Source organism: Mustela erminea, chromosome X, assembly GCF_009829155.1.
Source record: "Mustela erminea isolate mMusErm1 chromosome X, mMusErm1.Pri, whole genome shotgun sequence".
In the NCBI taxonomy this organism is placed as follows: Eukaryota; Metazoa; Chordata; class Mammalia; order Carnivora; family Mustelidae; genus Mustela; species Mustela erminea.
Genome location: NC_045635.1, coordinates 82,568,197 through 82,585,996, shown reverse-complemented (window position 1 = coordinate 82,585,996; position 17,800 = coordinate 82,568,197). Strand labels below are relative to the sequence as shown.

The window sequence follows — 17,800 nt, the reverse complement described above, 5'->3', positions numbered from 1 at the left end:
TATATTTTAAAAGCCCCTGGATTTATATTTTGACTATACTATTGAGGATAGATTGTGTAGGGACAGGGTAAAAGTAGGGAGTTCAGTCAGGAGGCTGTTGTGACCATATCATGACCAGTAGCTAGGTGATTGTGGTTTAGACCAAAGTAATGGCAGTGGAGGGGCTAAGAACTGGTCAGATTCTAGACATAATTGAAGGCAGAGCCAACAGTATTTGCCAATAGATTGGATTTGTACTGTGAGAGAATGAGGGGAGTTAAGGGAAACTGTTAAGATTTTTGAACAAGAAAAATGAAAGGAAGAAGTTGTAATTCGATGAAATTGATGGAAGAACAGGTTTGGGGAGGATTACGACCTTAGTCTTACATTTGCTGTGTCTGAAACATCCAAGTAGGGATGTTAAGTAGGCTGCTGGAAATCCAAGCCTGGTGTTTGAATGAGAGATAAATTTAGGAGTTATTGGTTTATAGAAGATATTTAAAGCCATGAAACTATATGAGATCATTTAGGGATAATTCTAGATAGTGACGAGAAGCAGCCTAAGGAATAGGCCTGAACACAATCAGAAAATTGGAGGTTTAGGAGCTGAATGACCAGCAAATGAACCTGAGAAGGGGACAGCAGCAAGGTCAGAGGACCAGGAGAGTGTTGTGTCCCGGAAGCCAAGTGAAATTACTTGAGATTCTTGAGGAAGAATGATTTTTTCCTTTTTCTTACTGCTCTCACAAATTCCTTGGGGTCCAGGAATGGTCTCCTTCTTTTTAGCAATGAGGACTGCTGTTTTGAATGTCCAGGGTCATCTGTAAAGCTGAGAAAGAATTCTAGTCTTCTGAATATGGTCTTTGAAACATACTTCTTATTTATGTGTCTATTTTAAGCCCCACTGAGGGGATTCAGTCAACAAATACAGGAGTGCCCACTGTAAGGTGGTTTTTCTTGTAGGCATTGGGAACACAGCAGTGAACAAGATATGTGGTTACTGATTTCAGAGAACTTAGTCTAATGGAGGAGAAAAACAGTAAATAAGTCATTTGTTTCAATTATTGGGTAAATTAAATAATTTGTTTAAAAGACATAGATAATTACATATGTGATGACTGCTACTAAGAAATCGGGGCCCTTTGGGAGCATATAGAAAGGTTACTAACCCAGACATGCAGTGGGGACATAGAGACATCTAGAGGAATTAACATAGAAGACCTGAAGAAGGAGTTGATTTAGCCAGGTTAGGAAAATGGTCATCGTGAAAAGAACACCCCAGGCAGAGAAAAGAGTAAAAGGAAGAACTTTGGCATATTCAAGGAACCAAAAGAGCTTAATCATTCTAAAAACATAAAGTACAAGGAGGGTGGAGATGGGTCTGGAGAAATGAGCAGGGGGCAAAATCCCAAGGGCTGTCTTGCCATGGTGAGGAGTTTGAACTCAATTCCAACAGCAAGGAGGCACTGCTGAACAGTTTTCTAAGTGTACTCAGATATTTATCTTAGATCACTCAGGCTACCAGTATGAATGGGCTGGAAGGAAGCCTGACTCCCAGCAGGAGAGTCCATTTCCTCTACATATTGGTTCTTGGTTTTTATTCTAGTGTGCTGTTTGAAGTGCCCAAGCCAAAAAGCGGAAGGAGTGCGCTGGAGGCCGAGAGTGAGAGTCTGGATAGCTACACAGCTGACTCGGATAGCCTGACAAGGTGAAACCCCTTTGAGTCCCTGTACCTCCACTTATCCCAAGTCTCCATTTTGTTGTCTGGTTCAGGATGCAGGGCTCCTGTAATGTAGCTTCACTGTGGCTGACTTCTGTCCTCAGCAGGTCAAATAAAGTATTTTCTCTGACCTCACCACAAGTCTTGTCAGTAGTACATCCACTGTTGGCTCTGAGCACAGCATTCTAGGGCACACTAATTTCCACAGGCTGCTGCATCTTGAAGGAGTCTTCTTGGACCAGTAGCAACTGCTCCTGATGTCCCTTAGGAATAGTAGAGTGAGTGTGTTTGTGCAAAGTTGCTTATCTGATTGTCTGCATTCCTTCAAGACAAATCAGATGTGGGTTATTACCTTCTGGATTTGGTTACTACAGTGACCCCAAGCCAGTGGATCTCCTTCCATAGAGCTTCCATAGACAGGGAAGGTAAGGAAGTGATTTTGTTATAACTTCTATATCTACCTCCAGGAGAGACTCTCTGGATAAATCTGGCCTCTTTCCGGAATGGAAGAAGATGTCTGCCCCTGCATCTCAAGTGGAAAAGGTAAGCTTTAGTTACTGGTCAGTTGGGATCAGTTTCTCTCTCTCATCCTCTCTCTCTCTCTCTCTCTCTTCTCGCTTTCTTTCTCCCTTCTCAGGAGCAGTTTACATCAAGAATTCAACGAAACAGATTTCAGTTCAGATTCACTTGGGAGCACTTAAGGTTTTGGTTAAAACATGAAAAATATGTTTCGTATTACTTCCTAGGATTAAATTAAATTCCTAAGGTTAAATTAATCTTTCCTTTAACTTTGTATGGTTTAACAAAGATCTGAGCCTTGTTCTTCTTAAGGCTTTTTTCCCTTTCTCTATTCTTCCACCTACCCTACAGTCCTTTTCCATTTCCTTGCCCTTAATCCTTCCTAGGAAGCTCAGCCTGGGGGTCAAAACGTGGTATCTATTGATGAGGGTGAAATGATATTTAAGAAGAACACCAGAAAAATCCTCAGGCCTTCAGGTAGGTTTCCCTTTATGGCCTTTGAGATTGAAGTCCTATGTACCTGAATGTGTTCTTGGTATGAAAAAGAGTAGGTCTCTTATTTGGGTTTTTGGTCTTCCATTCAGAACATACTAAATCTGTGATTGATCTTCGCCCGGAAGATGTGGGACATGAAAATGGCTCCTTGGGAGACAGAAGCAAATCTGTCCCAGGCCTCAGTGTAGATACGGTAAGTGCCCTTGTATTGGTCACTATATGAAACTGTATAAATCTAGAGCTGACCTTAGTACTCAATGCTCTTAATCAACCTGTTTAATTCTTTAGGAAAAGGCAACATGAATCTTGATTCCTCCAAATGCCTAAAGTAAATCTGGTTGCTGAATTCCTTAAAGAAAAAGATTGTCCTCACTCTCTCTCTATCTTCTAATACATTGCTTGATATGTAGTTGGGAGCTCAAATACTTACTTTGATAAAAATGTAAAGGGATGTTTGGATTGGGGCAGTCGAATGGGAAAGAGATATTCTTATCTTGTTCTTTTGAGATTGGAGAAAGATGGTGGGAATATAGTTTTGAAGCCTGAAATGGGAGACCTAAAATAAGGATAATGTGCATGCATGTGCACATGACACCTCAGAAATGAGCAATAATTATGGCTCCCACTCAAGGAAGTTTATTAGTCTTTGAACTTGTTCTGACTTTATTAACTCTGAATCTGTATTTACTGTTCCAGGAAGAGGAAGAGGAAGAAGAAGACATTGACCATCTGGTGAAGCTGCATCGCCAGAAGCTAGCCAGAAGCAGCATGCGAAGCGGTTCCTCCATGGTAAGTTCTATTAGTTCTGTGGCTATAGACATGTTGGGGTGCCAAGAATGAAAGAAGTATCTCTCTAGAGCAGAGTCAGGACCTGGGGAAATCATCCTAGTCTCTCTTTCCAGGTGAGTGAGATGCATTTGTCTGTTCATATCCTCAGTTTAGACCATAGTCACATAGAGCACAGCTAGGTAACTTTCCTCGGCCTCTGCCCTGGAAATAGTCAGGTAATTAGGCAATTTGGGCTAGAGATGTTCTTGATCATAGGTTTGTGAACAGTAAACCATGACTTCCCTAAAAAGATAAGAGGACTGAAGTGAGCAAGGTAATATTTCTTCATCAGAGTCTACTCCAAATCTCACATTTATGAGCATTGTCATGAGGGAGCCCTGGCAGGGTTAATTGGCATCACGGTATGACTGAAGAGCAGCAATATCAATCAGAATCATGAAGTTAAAGGCACATTTAAGAATTAGGGCCTGGTTCTGTCGTAACTATGAAAATTGGTGTTTAGGGGACAAATAGAGAGTCAGAAACTAAGATGATTGGGGTTTGTTCCTACTCCCACAGAGGAATAGAATGGCAGGCTTACAGAGCTGATACCTACCTGAGAGGAAGAAGTCTTTTCACCTCTGGTGGGATTTCCCCCCCAAATCTGACATAATCACTTTTTTATGTACGTCTTAATAGGGCTAAGGCAGGTAAAAGAAACCTAAAGACACAGACACACAGAGAAACACACACACAATGGGATATTACTCAGCCATCAAAAAATGAAATTTTGCCATTTGCGACAACATGGATGGAGCTAGAGTGTATTATGCTGAGTGAAATTAAGTAGCTCACAGAAAGACAAATACCATAGATCTCACTCAGATGTGGAATTTAAGAAACAAAACAGATGAACATATGGCAAGAAGGAAAAGGAAAAAAAGGAGAGAGGGAAACAAGCCATAAGGGACTCTAAAGGATAGAGAACAAACTGAGGGTCAGTGGAGGGAGGTGGGTGGTGGATGGGCTAGATGGTTGATGGGTATTACAGAGGGCACTTGTTGTGATGAGCACTGGGTATTATATGTATGTGATGAATCACTGAATTCTACTCCAGAAACCAATATTGCATTGTATGTTCACTAAAATTTAAATAAAAAAGAAACCCACAGATGATTAAGGTACTTTGTTTTAATTAGTTACTGGCCCCTGCTAGTCAACATGTTAGCATATATAACATGACCAGAAGCATAGTTTCATCTTACCCGTACTCCTTGTCTACCTTCTGGGACAGGTGAAAACTAAAAATAAAATTTGTAAAAAGAGGGGAAGAAGAGAAGCTAAGAGCTCAGGTGAGCCATGAACTGATTATTAAGCTTAGCAGTTGCAAACGTGCTATGCACTGTCTCATCCTCTGGGGCTTCTGAAGATTTTGTTTTGTTCAGTGACTATGGCTTTGTTGTAAGGGAAGATGTGAGCAATGTGGGAAGGGCGATTATTTGCCAGACCTCTGTGGGCACTTTATCTGCAGAGTACAATTGGCAGCATGACAAGCATCTATAGTGAAGCTGGCGACTTCGGCAACATCTTTGTGACGGGCAAGATTGCCTTTTCCTTGAAGTATGAGCAGCAAACACAGACTCTGGTCATCCATGTGAAGGAGTGCCACCAGCTGGCCTATGCAGATGAAGCTAAGAAGCACTCTAACCCGTGAGTGCTTCTGGAACCTGACTGATTCTCTGAGATGAGAGCTTGGACCCTGGCATCTGTGTGGGCACTCTTGAACTGAGGTTATCACTTCCTGGGCAGACAAGGTGTATTTGAGAGTGGCATGGGGAGATGTGGGAAAGGACTAGGAACATGCTAGAAGTCTAAGAGGGCTTGCTATGGCATTTTCATTTCATGATGGCACCTGTATATGGAGAGCAGAGAAGAATGGGCTTGAGAAAAAACAACAAGTGACTCCATACTCTCCTTAATTTCTAGATATGTGAAGACTTATCTTCTGCCTGACAAGTCCCGCCAAGGAAAAAGAAAAACCAGCATCAAGAGGAATACCATCAATCCACTGTATGATGAGACCCTCAGAGTATGTATCTAGATCCCAAGAGTAGAACATGTTCTGTCTCGTGTACTGAGCCATAGCGATTCCTCTGCTGCAGGGCAAGGCTGGGTGATATGGTTTTCTGTGGCCACGTGTGTGTCTGAAGATAGACCATGGGCATCTGTTCACATACTGACCCCTCAGAGAAGAGAACAAAAGTGTTCTGACTTTTTTGCATTGTTGTGAAATTGGAGAGTCATATGACCACAAATCTCATTTTATTTTATTTTTTTAAAGATTTTATTTATTTGAGAAAGAGAGAGAGAGAGAGAGAGCGCTCATGAGTTGGGGGGAGGGGGCAGAGAGAGAAGCAGGCTCTCCGCTGAGCAGGGAGGCCTGGATGCAGGGGTTTGATCCCAGGACCCTGGGATCATGACCTGAGCTGAAGGCAGATGTTTAACTGACTGAGCCACCCAGCTGCCGCCACAAATCTCCTTTTAAAAAGTCATTTGGGATCAGAAGTTTCTGTGGCAGTCTGTTTTGAAGATTCCGTTGTTCTTGCACCCAGTCAAAGAAAAAATAAGTTTCCAGGTCCTACCATAGGATGTGGAAGATTTTCGTGAAATGGAGGGTAAGTGAAGGCTTTGACTGAGGAAACTCAAAGCACTTAGGGACCATAGTAATTTGGCATTCAGGATGTGGTTGCTCAGATTTCGGAATAATCTTTTCTGAGGAATTACCATGAACTAATCATCTTGGGCTTCTTTCTTTCACAGTATGAGATCCCAGAATCTCTTTTGGCCCAGAGGACTTTGCAGTTCTCAGTTTGGCATCATGGTCGTTTTGGCAGAAACACTTTCCTTGGAGAGGCAGAGGTCCAGATGGATTCCTGGAAGCTTGACAAGAAACTGGATCATTGCCTCCCTTTACACGGAAAGGTAGTCTTCTTTAACAACTCCTTACACAGGTTGAATCCGAGGTAGCACTGCAGGGACCTCTGCTGCTACCTGTTGGTAGTGTTTTCGAATGAGTTTGACCGTAACTTCAGAGGCACTTGCATGTTCGAAGGTGTTATCTCCTTGTAGGCCAGGCAAAGGATGAAGCCATGGTTTTCCATTGAAAAGTCTTTCATGTGTGTGTCAAGCTTTGCCTCATAACATTCCAGAGGCTGGGCATATCCTAGCATCCTAACTTGCACCTCTTGTCCAAGCTAACCTTCTGGGTATCTCCTAATCACTTCTTTTCCAATCTCCTCTTTTCACTAAAGAAGTGGAAAGTAAAACAATTCAGGGAGTCCTAATTGTGCTCTTTGTTACTCAAGCCAGGGAAAATTTTATTTTGGTGATGGCACCTCAGGCAGGATTGTAACAATGTCCAAAATTGCGCCTGGGATTTGAATGCAGGCCAGGATTTGCCAACTAGGTAAGTCACCCCTGTTATAAAATAACTTAGGTAAATCACGTAACTTCTGTGACTCTCAGTTTATTCACCTACAAAATGGAGATCATAATAATATTCCTCTTTTGCAGGCTTGTCCACAAAGGGCCAAGCAATGCCTGGTACCTAATGGGCATTCAGTAGGTTATTATCATTCCGGTTAAGATGAAATTGCTAAAACAGAGTTAGGATTTCTTGATGATCTGGACTGTTTGATGGCAAGGGTTTTCCTTTTTAATTGTTATTTTCAATTAACCAACATATAGCACATCATTAGTTTTTGATGCATACACTAGCATTTTCAATGCTAAAAATAGGACATGGTGCATAGACTATTTTTGAAAAGAAATATAGGAAACTAGTAGCAGTGGCTGCCTCTGGGAAGAGAGACTGAGGTGAGAGAGCTATTTAGTTTTCTCTGTATGCTTTTTTAGAACGTTTGAACTTTTTACCATGTCTATATATACTGCTTATTTTAAAAATTAAGAATAAGAGGATTTGTGTGCATGTGGTTGGAAATTGCAATGGCATAGAAGTATATAAAAAGAAAAGTACATTCCATTCCCTAGAAAAAAGCACTATTATCAACTACTTGGATATCTTTTTTTTTTAAAAAGATTTTTATTTATTTATTTGATAGAGAGAGATCACAAGTAGGCAGAGAGGCAGGCAGAGAGAGAGGGGGAAGCAGGCTCCCCGCTGAGCAGAGAGCCTGATGTGGGGCTCGATCCCAGGACCCTGAGATCATGACCTGAGCTGAAGGCAGAGGCTTAAACCACTGAGCCACCCAGGCGCCCCTACTTGGATATCTTTATAGAGATTTTATATTGAGCATCATGAATATGCATGTAGGGGTTTATATTTTTTCCTTTTTATACAACTAGGCTTATATGAACCTCATCATGTACGTATATCTTGATTTTTTCATTTGACAATTCATTATTTATCATGGACATCTTTCTCTGTCATCACATACATGTCTGTCTCATTTTCATTGCTATATAGTGTTCTTTCATGTGCCTGTATTATAAATTGTTGGCTTTTTTTTGCTGTTAAAACTATGCTGTACTATATCTTCATCTTCTTATGTGAATGTGATGTAGGAGAAGTTTCTGGTGGTAGAATTGCTGAGTCAGTCATGCAATATTTTGATAGCTACTTCCATAAATAATATTAACAATGTTAAATCTGCCCCTTTAAATACTAATAAAGACAGGAAAGCAATTATCACCAGTCAATAGCATATCACTGGAAATATAGAATCTCTCTCCTTTTTAAAAACATTTTATTTATTTGAGGAGGAGAGAGAGAGAGAAAAAAATAGAGCGAGTATGCATGTGAACACAAGCTGGGGGAGGGGCAAAGGGAGAGGGAGAACAGACTCCTTAATGGGCGTGGGGCCTGATGAGGCTTGATCCCAGGACCCCAGGATCATGACCTGAGCCGAGGGCAGATGTTTAACTTACTGAACCACCCAGGCACCCCAGAGATGTAGAATTTCTTAAGCATCTCCACGTGACTCATTCTTTCAGGGGCTTATAGTTGATATAATGATACTGGAAATGTCACCCTAAACCATTATGAACTACTGCCAATAAAAGTGTCTTACATCAAAAGAAAAAAAAACTGCATTAATATGGAGATATTTGCTCTTTGCAATTATTTTGAGCTAGAATAGAAATATGCTACTGAAAAAACACACCAGTTTCTAGCAAAGGCTAAACCCCAGTTTTAAGAGTCTACTGAAGTTCACAATCTGGAAATGAATAAGTTGTGTAGATATTTATAAACAATAAAAAGTCCACTCTGGCATTACATATCTATTTTAACTTAAAACACTACATTTATTGCCTCTGATCTATGCCCCCCCACCCCGCCCAGCAATCCATTTGCTCCCATTCAGCTCCCGTTCTCTTCCTGGCCTCCACCTTCCTATTCTTTTGTATCTCTCCCATACACTACACTGTGCATCTGGGTGTGTGGTACATTCTTCTAAGCCAGTGGGAATTATGCCTTCCCGGCATTGGTATACTCCATGGTGAGGACCTAGGTGAGAGGAGCCCCAGTGAACACAGGCAGGTGAAAGGGCAAGTCTGGTCTGCACCAGCTTATGATCTGGATACCAAAAAGTAAAGAACAGAATCACGCCCAGAGAGCCAATAGAGTGAAGCAGTTCTGGTACCAACAGCCAAAGACAATAGGCCACTTGCTGCTCATTCCAGATATTCATTCCTTCATTCTTACACTCATTCAGTAAATTTTTGTGGAGCACCTACTGTGTGCCAGGTACTTGGCTAAGTGTCAGGCCTACTAGGCTGAGCAAAACTAGGGTGATTCCTGTCCTCCTGCCATTTAGGTTCTAGTGGTAGAGACAGCCGTTCATCAAAAGTAATGTACAGATAAAATTGGAAATTGTGGCATGCTCAAATCTTAGCAGCAGAGTTTCACCTAGCCTTCAAATCTCTGCAAGCTCTCTTTAAAAAAAAAAAAAAAAAACTTTTTATCTTGGAAAGTCATCCAAGCAATACATACCATTCTCTTTTTTTTTTAATTTTTTATTTTTTATAAACATATGTTTTTATCCCCAGGGGTACAGGTCTGTGAATCACCAGGTTTACACACTTCACAGCACTCACCAAAGCACATACCCTCCCCAGTGTCCATAATCCCACCCCCTTCTCCCAAACCCCCTCCCCCCAGCAACCCTCAGTTTGTTTTGTGAGATTAAGAGTCACTTATGGTTTGTCTCCCTCCCAATCCCATCTTGTTTCATTTATTCTTCTCCTACCCACTTAAGCCCCCATGTTGCATCACCATTCTCTTGAAAAAGACTGTGTATATATATGTATACACACACACACACACACACACACACACACACACACACACAGGCAAAAGTGAAAGCCCCCTTTCCTTTCCCCAGTCCACTCCTCTCTGGAGAATAAACAAGTGTTAGGTTTGTATGTATCCTTCAGGGTTTTTCTTTTTCTTTCTTTCTTTCTTTCTTTTTTTGGTCAGGAGAAAAAGATAAAAATTTATCTTCTGCAGTGTAGTATAGTGGTTAAAAGCATAGACTCTGGAGCTAGTCTATCTGAATCTGAATCCTGCCTCTGCCATTTGCTAATTGTGTGACCTTGGGCAAGTTACTTAACCTCTCTGTTCCATAATCTATAACATGGGGCTAATAGTACCTATAGTGTCATACCTATGTGTAATCTTGAGGATGATACAAAATGATATACTTAAAGTACTTATAACATAATAAGTACTATATAAGTGATAATTATCATTATTTACATACATACATATTCACATGTACAAACATGAACATATGTCAATATAAGCAGGATACTTTTTCTGAATTTTGCTTTGTTGACTTACTAGTATGGCTTGGGTATCTTTCTCAGTCAGCACGTATGGATTCCCTGGGTTCTTTTTGATGATTGCATGCTGTAATCCAGACGCCATCTGCGGGCATTAAAATCGCTCACTTAACCTTTTCTGTATTGATCAACATTTAGGTTGTTCCACTTTTTGGCTTTTACTAACAATGTTGGTAGCAAGATTCCTCATCATGGTATCCGTCGCCTGTGAGTCTGTGTGGCAACTTCACTGGAAGACCTTTGAGGGCATTTGGAATCTAGTCAGTGTATCCCCCAAGTAGCAAAACAGTGGGCATTGCAGAAGAACTTCACTGTTTTTTCTCCAGCTCCTTCTGAAGGAACTGCCTTAGAATCCTGTGGGTGCCATGGCCTAGATACCCTGGATTGTATCCATAAGGAGGATTCTCTCATGTCATGAAGCTGTTCTAGGGGTCAATTTTCGAGTCTCCTCAGCAAAAGGTCCCAACAACTCCTGAGAAGCCCCGCTTGACCTGTCAGGTTTCCCTGTGTTTCAGATCAGTGCTGAGTCCCTGACTGGCTTGCCGTCACACAAAGGCGAGTTGGTGGTTTCATTGAAATACATCCCAGCCTCCAAACTCCCTGTTGGAGGTGACCGGAAAAAGAGTGAGTTTTTTTTGGGGGGGGGTGGGGGTGGGGAGGTTTGCTGGATTTAGTCCTTGGTGTTCCGTACAGGGCATGTGTGAGATAGTGCAGCTGGTGGCCAGCTCTGTTGGTGAGACAAGATTGAGATGTTCCTTGGATCATCTTCTAGGGAAGATTCCTTTACTAAGAAAGCCTTTTCTGCATCATTTTCAACCAGAAGGGAATATCTTAGCATTGGCACTCATTTTTTTTTTAGGCCATTAAACTGACTTGGTATCAGTCCAGGTATAGCAAGCTATTAAGAGGGCAGATTAGAACAGAAACTTTGGGGGTGAGAAAGGGTGGTTGCACAGGGTGTTGAAATGTGAGGGACAGGAAGTTAAAGGTCAAGGCAGAGTAAATGAGCACACCAGGCGCTGTGCCAGTGATTAGGGACACGTGGATGAATAAGACATGTTTGTCCTCCCTAGAGAAGCTTAGTGTAGTGAGGACGACAGTCATATGTTGAAAGAGCACAGATACAGGAGTGATGAATTCTCTCTGGTTACATTTGAGGAGAACTCGAAAGAGGAAGTAAGGATGAAACTGGATTTCCGAAGAGGATGGGGTGAGAAGAGCAGTTCCAGAAGAGATAGCAATAGGAAAGGTTTTAAAAAGGCATGGTAAATGTGGGGTTGGATGTAAAGTGTGAGGTAGTAAACTCCTTTTTTTGGTGGTGCTGGGGTTATGGTTTGTATATGGGGGAGTGGAGCTGCAATTGCCTGACTGAAAAGGGCTTTGAACATAACAGTAAGGAGTTGAGTTTGACCCATTGGTGCAATGGGAAGCCAAAGTCTTGGAAAAACTGTTGCAGGGTCTAATCCATAGGATACGGGGTTCAACAAGACCCCCAGGAAGGGTGTGTGGGATGATTAGAGAAGAGAAGCAAGGATCGGACCGTAGGAAAGAGCAACACTTTAAAGGATGAAGAGAGGACAGAAAGCTAATGAGATAGAGGGTTATTTTAGGAAAGAGCTTGCAGAAGAAAAGAGCAGAGGTTGTTAATAGTGTTGAAATACAACTGGGATGTCAGGCCAGTGAGGACCAGGAAGACATGGCTCATCAGCGTTAGGTTGTCTTTTCAGTGGTTTAGTGGAAGCAGAAGCCAGCTTTCACCAGAAACTAGGCTGAGTGAATAAAGCAAAGAATTAGAAGTAGTGAGTGGGGACTCTTTTTTTTTTTTAATTTTTTTATTTTTAGGATAATTGATGGTGAAAGAAAGAGGTAGGGGTAAAGGGAGATTTTCTTTTTAAAGGCTCTTTTCTTCTTTTAAGAGATTTATTTATTTGAGATGGAGGGGGGGCATAAGCGAAGGGGAGGGGCAGAGGGAGACAGAGAAGCAGACTCCCTGATAAGCAGAGAGTCCAATATGGGGCTCAATCCCAGGACCCCAGGATCATGACCTAAGCCAAAGGCAGACACTTAACCAACTGAGCCACCCAGGTGACACTTTTTAAAGGATTTTCAAAAGAGGAGGTGAGATTAGTGCATATTTAGACTGAGGCGACAGGACTAGTAGAAGAAGAGATATTAAAAATGGGAGGTGGGTTCTCCCTCTGCCTCTCCTGCCTCCCTGGCTTTTGCTCTCTCTCATTCACACATACTCTCTCTCAAATAAATAAATGAAATCTTTTAAAAAGCCAGGGGGTGGTGGTGGTGGTGGAGTGCGCTCCTGGGTGGCTCAGTGGGTTAAGCATCTGCCTTTGGCTCAGGTCATGGTTCCAGGGGCCTAGGAGGAAATCCTTTATCCAGCTCCCTGCTCAGCAGGGAGTCTGCTTCTCCCTCTGCCTCTCCTCCCTGGCTTGTGCTATCTCTCTCTGTCTCTCTCAAATAAATAAATAAAATCTTAAAAAAAATGGAAGGTGGGGGTTGAAATTGATGATGCCTGATGCGTCCTGCAAAGTGGGCATGGGATCAAGAACACACGTAGGGGATTTCCCTTTTTAAAAATCATTAAACAAATATCAGGCAACTTCACTTCTCTAAGCCTCCACTTTCCCATCTATAGATTAGGAATAAGAGTAGATACCTTCTACTGTTGCTTTGACAATTAAAGGCTTAATGTAGATTCAGGCACATAGCCAGTTTTCTAAAAAGCATTTATTGCTACTTCTGTCCTTACTAGTTGAGTCAGGCACTGTGTTAGGTCCTGAGAGTGGAAGTCAGATGTGGTCCAGTTGTCATGGAGCCTGCTGCCTTCAGGATCCAGGGATGGAAGGTGCCCTGTAGGCAAAGGTCAAGCGAAATCTGAAGCGGGGAGGGGATCAACTTGTTATGGCTGACCTCCCTTGCAGGTAAAGGTGGGGAAGGGGGAGAGCTCCAGGTGTGGATCAAAGAAGCCAAGAACCTGACGGCTGCCAAATCAGGAGGGACTTCAGACAGCTTTGTCAAGGGGTGAGTCCCTGGCCAGCACCAAACTAACCAGTTCTGGGACAAGGAAACTAAGAGAGGAGCCCAAATTAACCTTTCTCTGTGGATATTATCCTTGTATATCCCACTGCCTCCAGCAGCCAACTCTATTCCTGAAAACAGGTAATGGGAAAACCTCTACAACCAACTTTGTCCTGGTCTAAGCTCAGTTTGGACTGTGCTATAGTGTGGATTTCCAGAGAGGAGGGTGGTAGACAGACAGGCTGGACTTTTCCTTTGATACAGACTTTGGCTTTATTATAATGAATCCTGAATCAAAAGCTATATCCCCTGACCATTAGGATTTAGGAACTTAGGACTGTGCTCCCCACAATACTGAAGCAACACCAGCTCCCCCCGCCCCAATGATAGATCATCCTGCCGAATTAAGTTTTCTAGCAAATCATGGTTGGCTAGGCCTATAGTTAACGACTGTTGGTTTTCTTGAAAGAGGACCTTGTCCAGGAGAAATGGAATCAAATATTTAAAACCCATGTTTGGTTGAGTATAGATAAGAGTTTATTAATGACACTGTATTAATTTTTTCTCCAGGTTAAAGGAATTGAATCAGGTGAATGATCCAGTGGGGGTAGTGGGAAGTCTGCTTCAGGATATCTGGAGGAGGGAGTGTGTGCTAGCATCGGCCTGACGACCTCCCTCCCTGGGCTAGGCCTGCACCAGGGGAAAGGGGAATTTAGACAGGTATTTGCCAGCTTTGAGTAGGTTGTTGACTATTCCCTGCCCTCTGCCAGATACCTCCTTCCCATGAGGAACAAGGCCAGTAAGCGTAAAACTCCCGTGATGAAGAAGACCCTGAATCCCCACTACAACCACACATTTGTCTACAATGGTGTGAGGCTGGAAGATCTGCAACACATGTGCCTGGAACTGACTGTGTGGGACCGGGAGCCTCTGGCCAGCAATGACTTCCTGGGTGGGGTCAGGCTGGGTGTTGGCACTGGTGAGAGCCTGTCCCCAGTCCTGACTATTTTAAAGGCCTCTTGCATATTTTTCAGTCCTCATATACCCGTAGCCCTTTCTTCGGAGCCTCTCTATAGCAAAAGCAGTCTTCTTTTCTTTCAATCTGGTCACAATTGACTGAGTGCAGGCCTCAGGGGAAGGCTGAGCTCATGCACTGTTAATGGGTACACATGAATGGGACCCTGATTGCCAGGAATGCCACCATCTTACCGCCAAAAAAATCTAAAAACCTACCTGCACCAGTACGGATAATTTCCATCTTCTATCCTGTTGTAACAAAAGAGGGGCTTTTCTAGCAAAGTCCATGCTCTTTCCAAGTATTCTGGGTCATACCCTAACCTTCTTAACCTCAAGCTTTTGGAATCTTCTCTCTCTCCTGTCTGATCACTTTCATTCCCTCTACCTCTCTACTGGAGGAGAAAACCGATACGCTCTGATATTGCCAATCTTTAAGAAACAGAAATTAACCTTTTCTTGACCCTACATTCCCCCTTTTAATTTCTTAAAAGGAATTGTCTCTACTTCCTCGCATCTCTTTTAGTTCTCAGTCTACTGTGATCTGGCTTCTGTCTCACCACTCCACTGAGCAGTTGCTCATGATAGACTTTTGTTTTCATATTACTAGAATTTTCATGTGATTTAGCCTAGCTGATCCCTCCCTTTTTCTTGAAATACTTAGCTCCTACTGATTCTGCATTTGTCTTTGGAGCTTTCTCATTCTCTACCCAAACTCTAAATACTGGTGTTTTTTTAGGGCTTAGTCTTGAATCCTTTTTTCCTCTCTGCAGTCTCTTCATGCCTGCAGCCTTAAATACTACTTGTATATTAAGAAGTCATATAAAGCACTTAACCCGAAGTGTCTAGAATGAGGTTTTCACAAATGCAAGTAAGTTCGTATCAGTCCCCCACTTAAAACCCTTCAGTGGCCCACTCCTGTGCTTAGAAGACAATCCAAAGTTCTTGCCATTCTTACAGGCCCCTCCAGATTCTGGACCCTTTGTTCCTTTAAAATCTATCTTTATACACTTTTCTGCTGGCTCCCTGTGCTCCAAACACAATGACTCTTTCTGCTTTCCAAATATACCAAGCTCATTCCAACTTCAGAACCTTTGCAGTTATTGTTAACCTTTCTCTGGCTCCTTCCCATCCTTCAGTGTTCTACTCAGATGTCTCCTTGGAGAGGCACCCAGACCATTCCAGCTAAAGGAGGCCCTAATCTAGGCACCACCGACCACCCTCTTTAGTTAATTCGTGACACTTATCTCACTATCTGGAATATTCTTGACTTCCTTGTAAATGTTGTGTTTCCTCTATTCAAATGTAAGCTGCCTATAAGGCAGGACTTTTTTTTTTTCTTTGTTCACCACTGTATCTCCGAAGCCTCAAAGAGTACCTGGTACATGGTAAGTACTCAATAATTGTTTGTTGAAAAAATGAATGTACAAGAAGTAGGAATGAGGCCACATCCAATCCGAACCTCAGGCCTGGAGTCTATAGCTAGAGGAAAAAAAGGTGTTTAGCTGCTGCTTCTCCCACCCCTCACACCCCCACCTTCTTTTTTTTTTTAAATTTCCAGTCGAGTTGACGGTGATAGAAAGGCAGTAGCTCTGGCATGAGGTGTCAGACATAAGAACTCTGCCATGGCCTCAGAAGGAGAGGTCTGAAGCCACCGTGTGCTCGCTGGAGTCTCATTTCTTCAATCTGAAGTCTCTTGATGGAGTCTCGGGAGCACAGAGACAGCCTTGCCAAGTCACTAGGGAGCAGTTCCCAGACGGCCATCCCCATCCACCCATCTCCCTAATATGCTATCTTTTGTGGGATGGCTACCCTTGCCATGTAACCCCTCTTTCCTGGGGGGAGGGTGGCTGAGGCATGGGTTCCCTGTTCAGCCGCTCCTCTGGTGTTTCTCCTCAGGGATCAGTAATGGGGAAGTGGTGGACTGGATGGACTCGACTGGGGAAGAAGTGAGCCTGTGGCAGAAGATGCGACAGTACCCAGGGTCATGGGCAGAAGGGACTCTGCATTTGCGTTCCTCGATGGCCAAACAGAAGCTGGGCCTATGAGTCCCCGTCCTTCTCTGAAGGTCCATTCCTGTCCAGGGCAAGTCAGAGGACATGAAGAAACCAAGAGCAAAGATTTATAATGTGTGTATGTGTGTATGTTTGTTTGTTATGTATGTGTGTGTGTATAAACACATATTTCTACAATTCTCATTATGCTAGAGTCATGCATACTCTTTCCCTTTTCTGAAGTAGGCTCAAGAGTAAAGGTCTGTTCCAAATGTTTTTATTTGTGCTTCATCTAGTATATTTCCAGAGTCCATGCGTATATCCTTATGATCTTTAATTAACTTAAAATCTTTTAAAACAAGCTTTTTTAAAAAATCCCCTGTCTTGCTTTTCCTCCTTCCCCAGGAAGCTCTGGCTACCTTTGGCATTCATACAGGTCTGTGTTGGAAGGTGTGCCTGGGCTGAGGCCAAGGCTCTGGGAAGCAGGGTTGGGTTACTAAAGGTAAGAGAAGATGGGAGAGAGGTGAGCAGGTCTGCCCCCTTCCTTTCAAATTTCTGTTTTTAACTCCATTTTTACCTTGATAAATTTCTGGAACTTGGCTTTTAACTCTTCTTGTTCTTAAGCAGTTTTTGTAGCGCTTGGGTCTCATGGTTTCCTTTGAAATGCTAAGAAAATTCCCAAGTTCCTTCCAGCTCCAGACATCTTCACTAGACCTTTAATAGACCCTTAAAATGGAGCTGCTTTAGAAAAAAAAAACAACACTTTAGTTAGTTAGTGACTGAATCATGGACATGCCCCAAATGGCTTCTCGGTGGTCTCATAGGACCCGACTGGCTGAGAGTGAAATGTCTCCCAGCCTGTGCTGCATTTTTGCATTTTATACAGATACAGCTGTTGTTGGAGAGCTCCTCATTTCTTTAATAAAAGACATCTTCACCTTCATGTGCCACATCTTTCTGAGTGCTTGTGTCCACGGTGTGGTACCACACAGAATATGGTCTATGTACTATCATGCCAGTCAGAATAGCCAAGTACTGACTAAACTGGCCCAGTGTTGGGGCACCTGGGTGGCTCAGTTGGTTAAGCATCTGCCTTCGGCTCAGGTCATGATCTGGGGGTTCTGGGATCAAGCCCCACATTGGCCTCCCTGCTCAGCAAGGAGCCTGCTTCTCCCTCTCCCTCTACCCCTACCCTCTGCTTGTGCTCTCTTTCTCACATTTCATCTCAAATAAATAAGTAAAATCTAAAAAAAAAAAAAAAAAAAAAAGGTAAACTGGCTCAGTGTTTCTCCAGACTGGGCACTGTTAGTACTCTAAGACAATGTGTTCAGAGAACCTCCTAGTTATTCTGACTTCCTTCTTGAAGTGACTTCAGTTTCTATTTTTCCTGTTGTTTCCTAAACGTGACCTAGAT

The 17,800-nt window shown here is 42.7% G+C and overlaps 1 protein-coding gene across 4 annotated transcripts in view; it reads left to right on the top strand.

Moving 5' to 3' along the window:
- The window catches only part of SYTL4 (synaptotagmin like 4), a 65,634-nt gene extending 48,119 nt beyond the window's left edge, over positions 1-17,515 (top strand). For 3 of the 4 annotated variants that reach the window (XM_032330583.1, XM_032330584.1, XM_032330585.1), the window contains 12 exons: positions 1,586-1,687; positions 2,167-2,242; positions 2,605-2,695; positions 2,803-2,906; positions 3,410-3,502; positions 5,013-5,191; positions 5,468-5,570; positions 6,302-6,463; positions 10,861-10,969; positions 13,282-13,381; positions 14,149-14,357; positions 16,292-17,515. In XM_032330583.1, the coding sequence (XP_032186474.1) occupies positions 1,586-1,687; positions 2,167-2,242; positions 2,605-2,695; positions 2,803-2,906; positions 3,410-3,502; positions 5,013-5,191; positions 5,468-5,570; positions 6,302-6,463; positions 10,861-10,969; positions 13,282-13,381; positions 14,149-14,357; positions 16,292-16,440 (1,477 nt within the window). In that variant the 3' untranslated portion in view covers positions 16,441-17,515. Of the gene's footprint in view, positions 1-1,585; positions 1,688-2,166; positions 2,243-2,604; positions 2,696-2,802; positions 2,907-3,409; positions 3,503-5,012; positions 5,192-5,467; positions 5,571-6,301; positions 6,464-10,860; positions 10,970-13,281; positions 13,382-13,948; positions 14,099-14,148; positions 14,358-16,291 lie in introns of all 4 variants that reach the window. The other variant, XR_004282521.1, reaches the window with a different exon arrangement.
- The last annotated feature ends 285 nt before the right edge of the window (positions 17,516-17,800 follow it).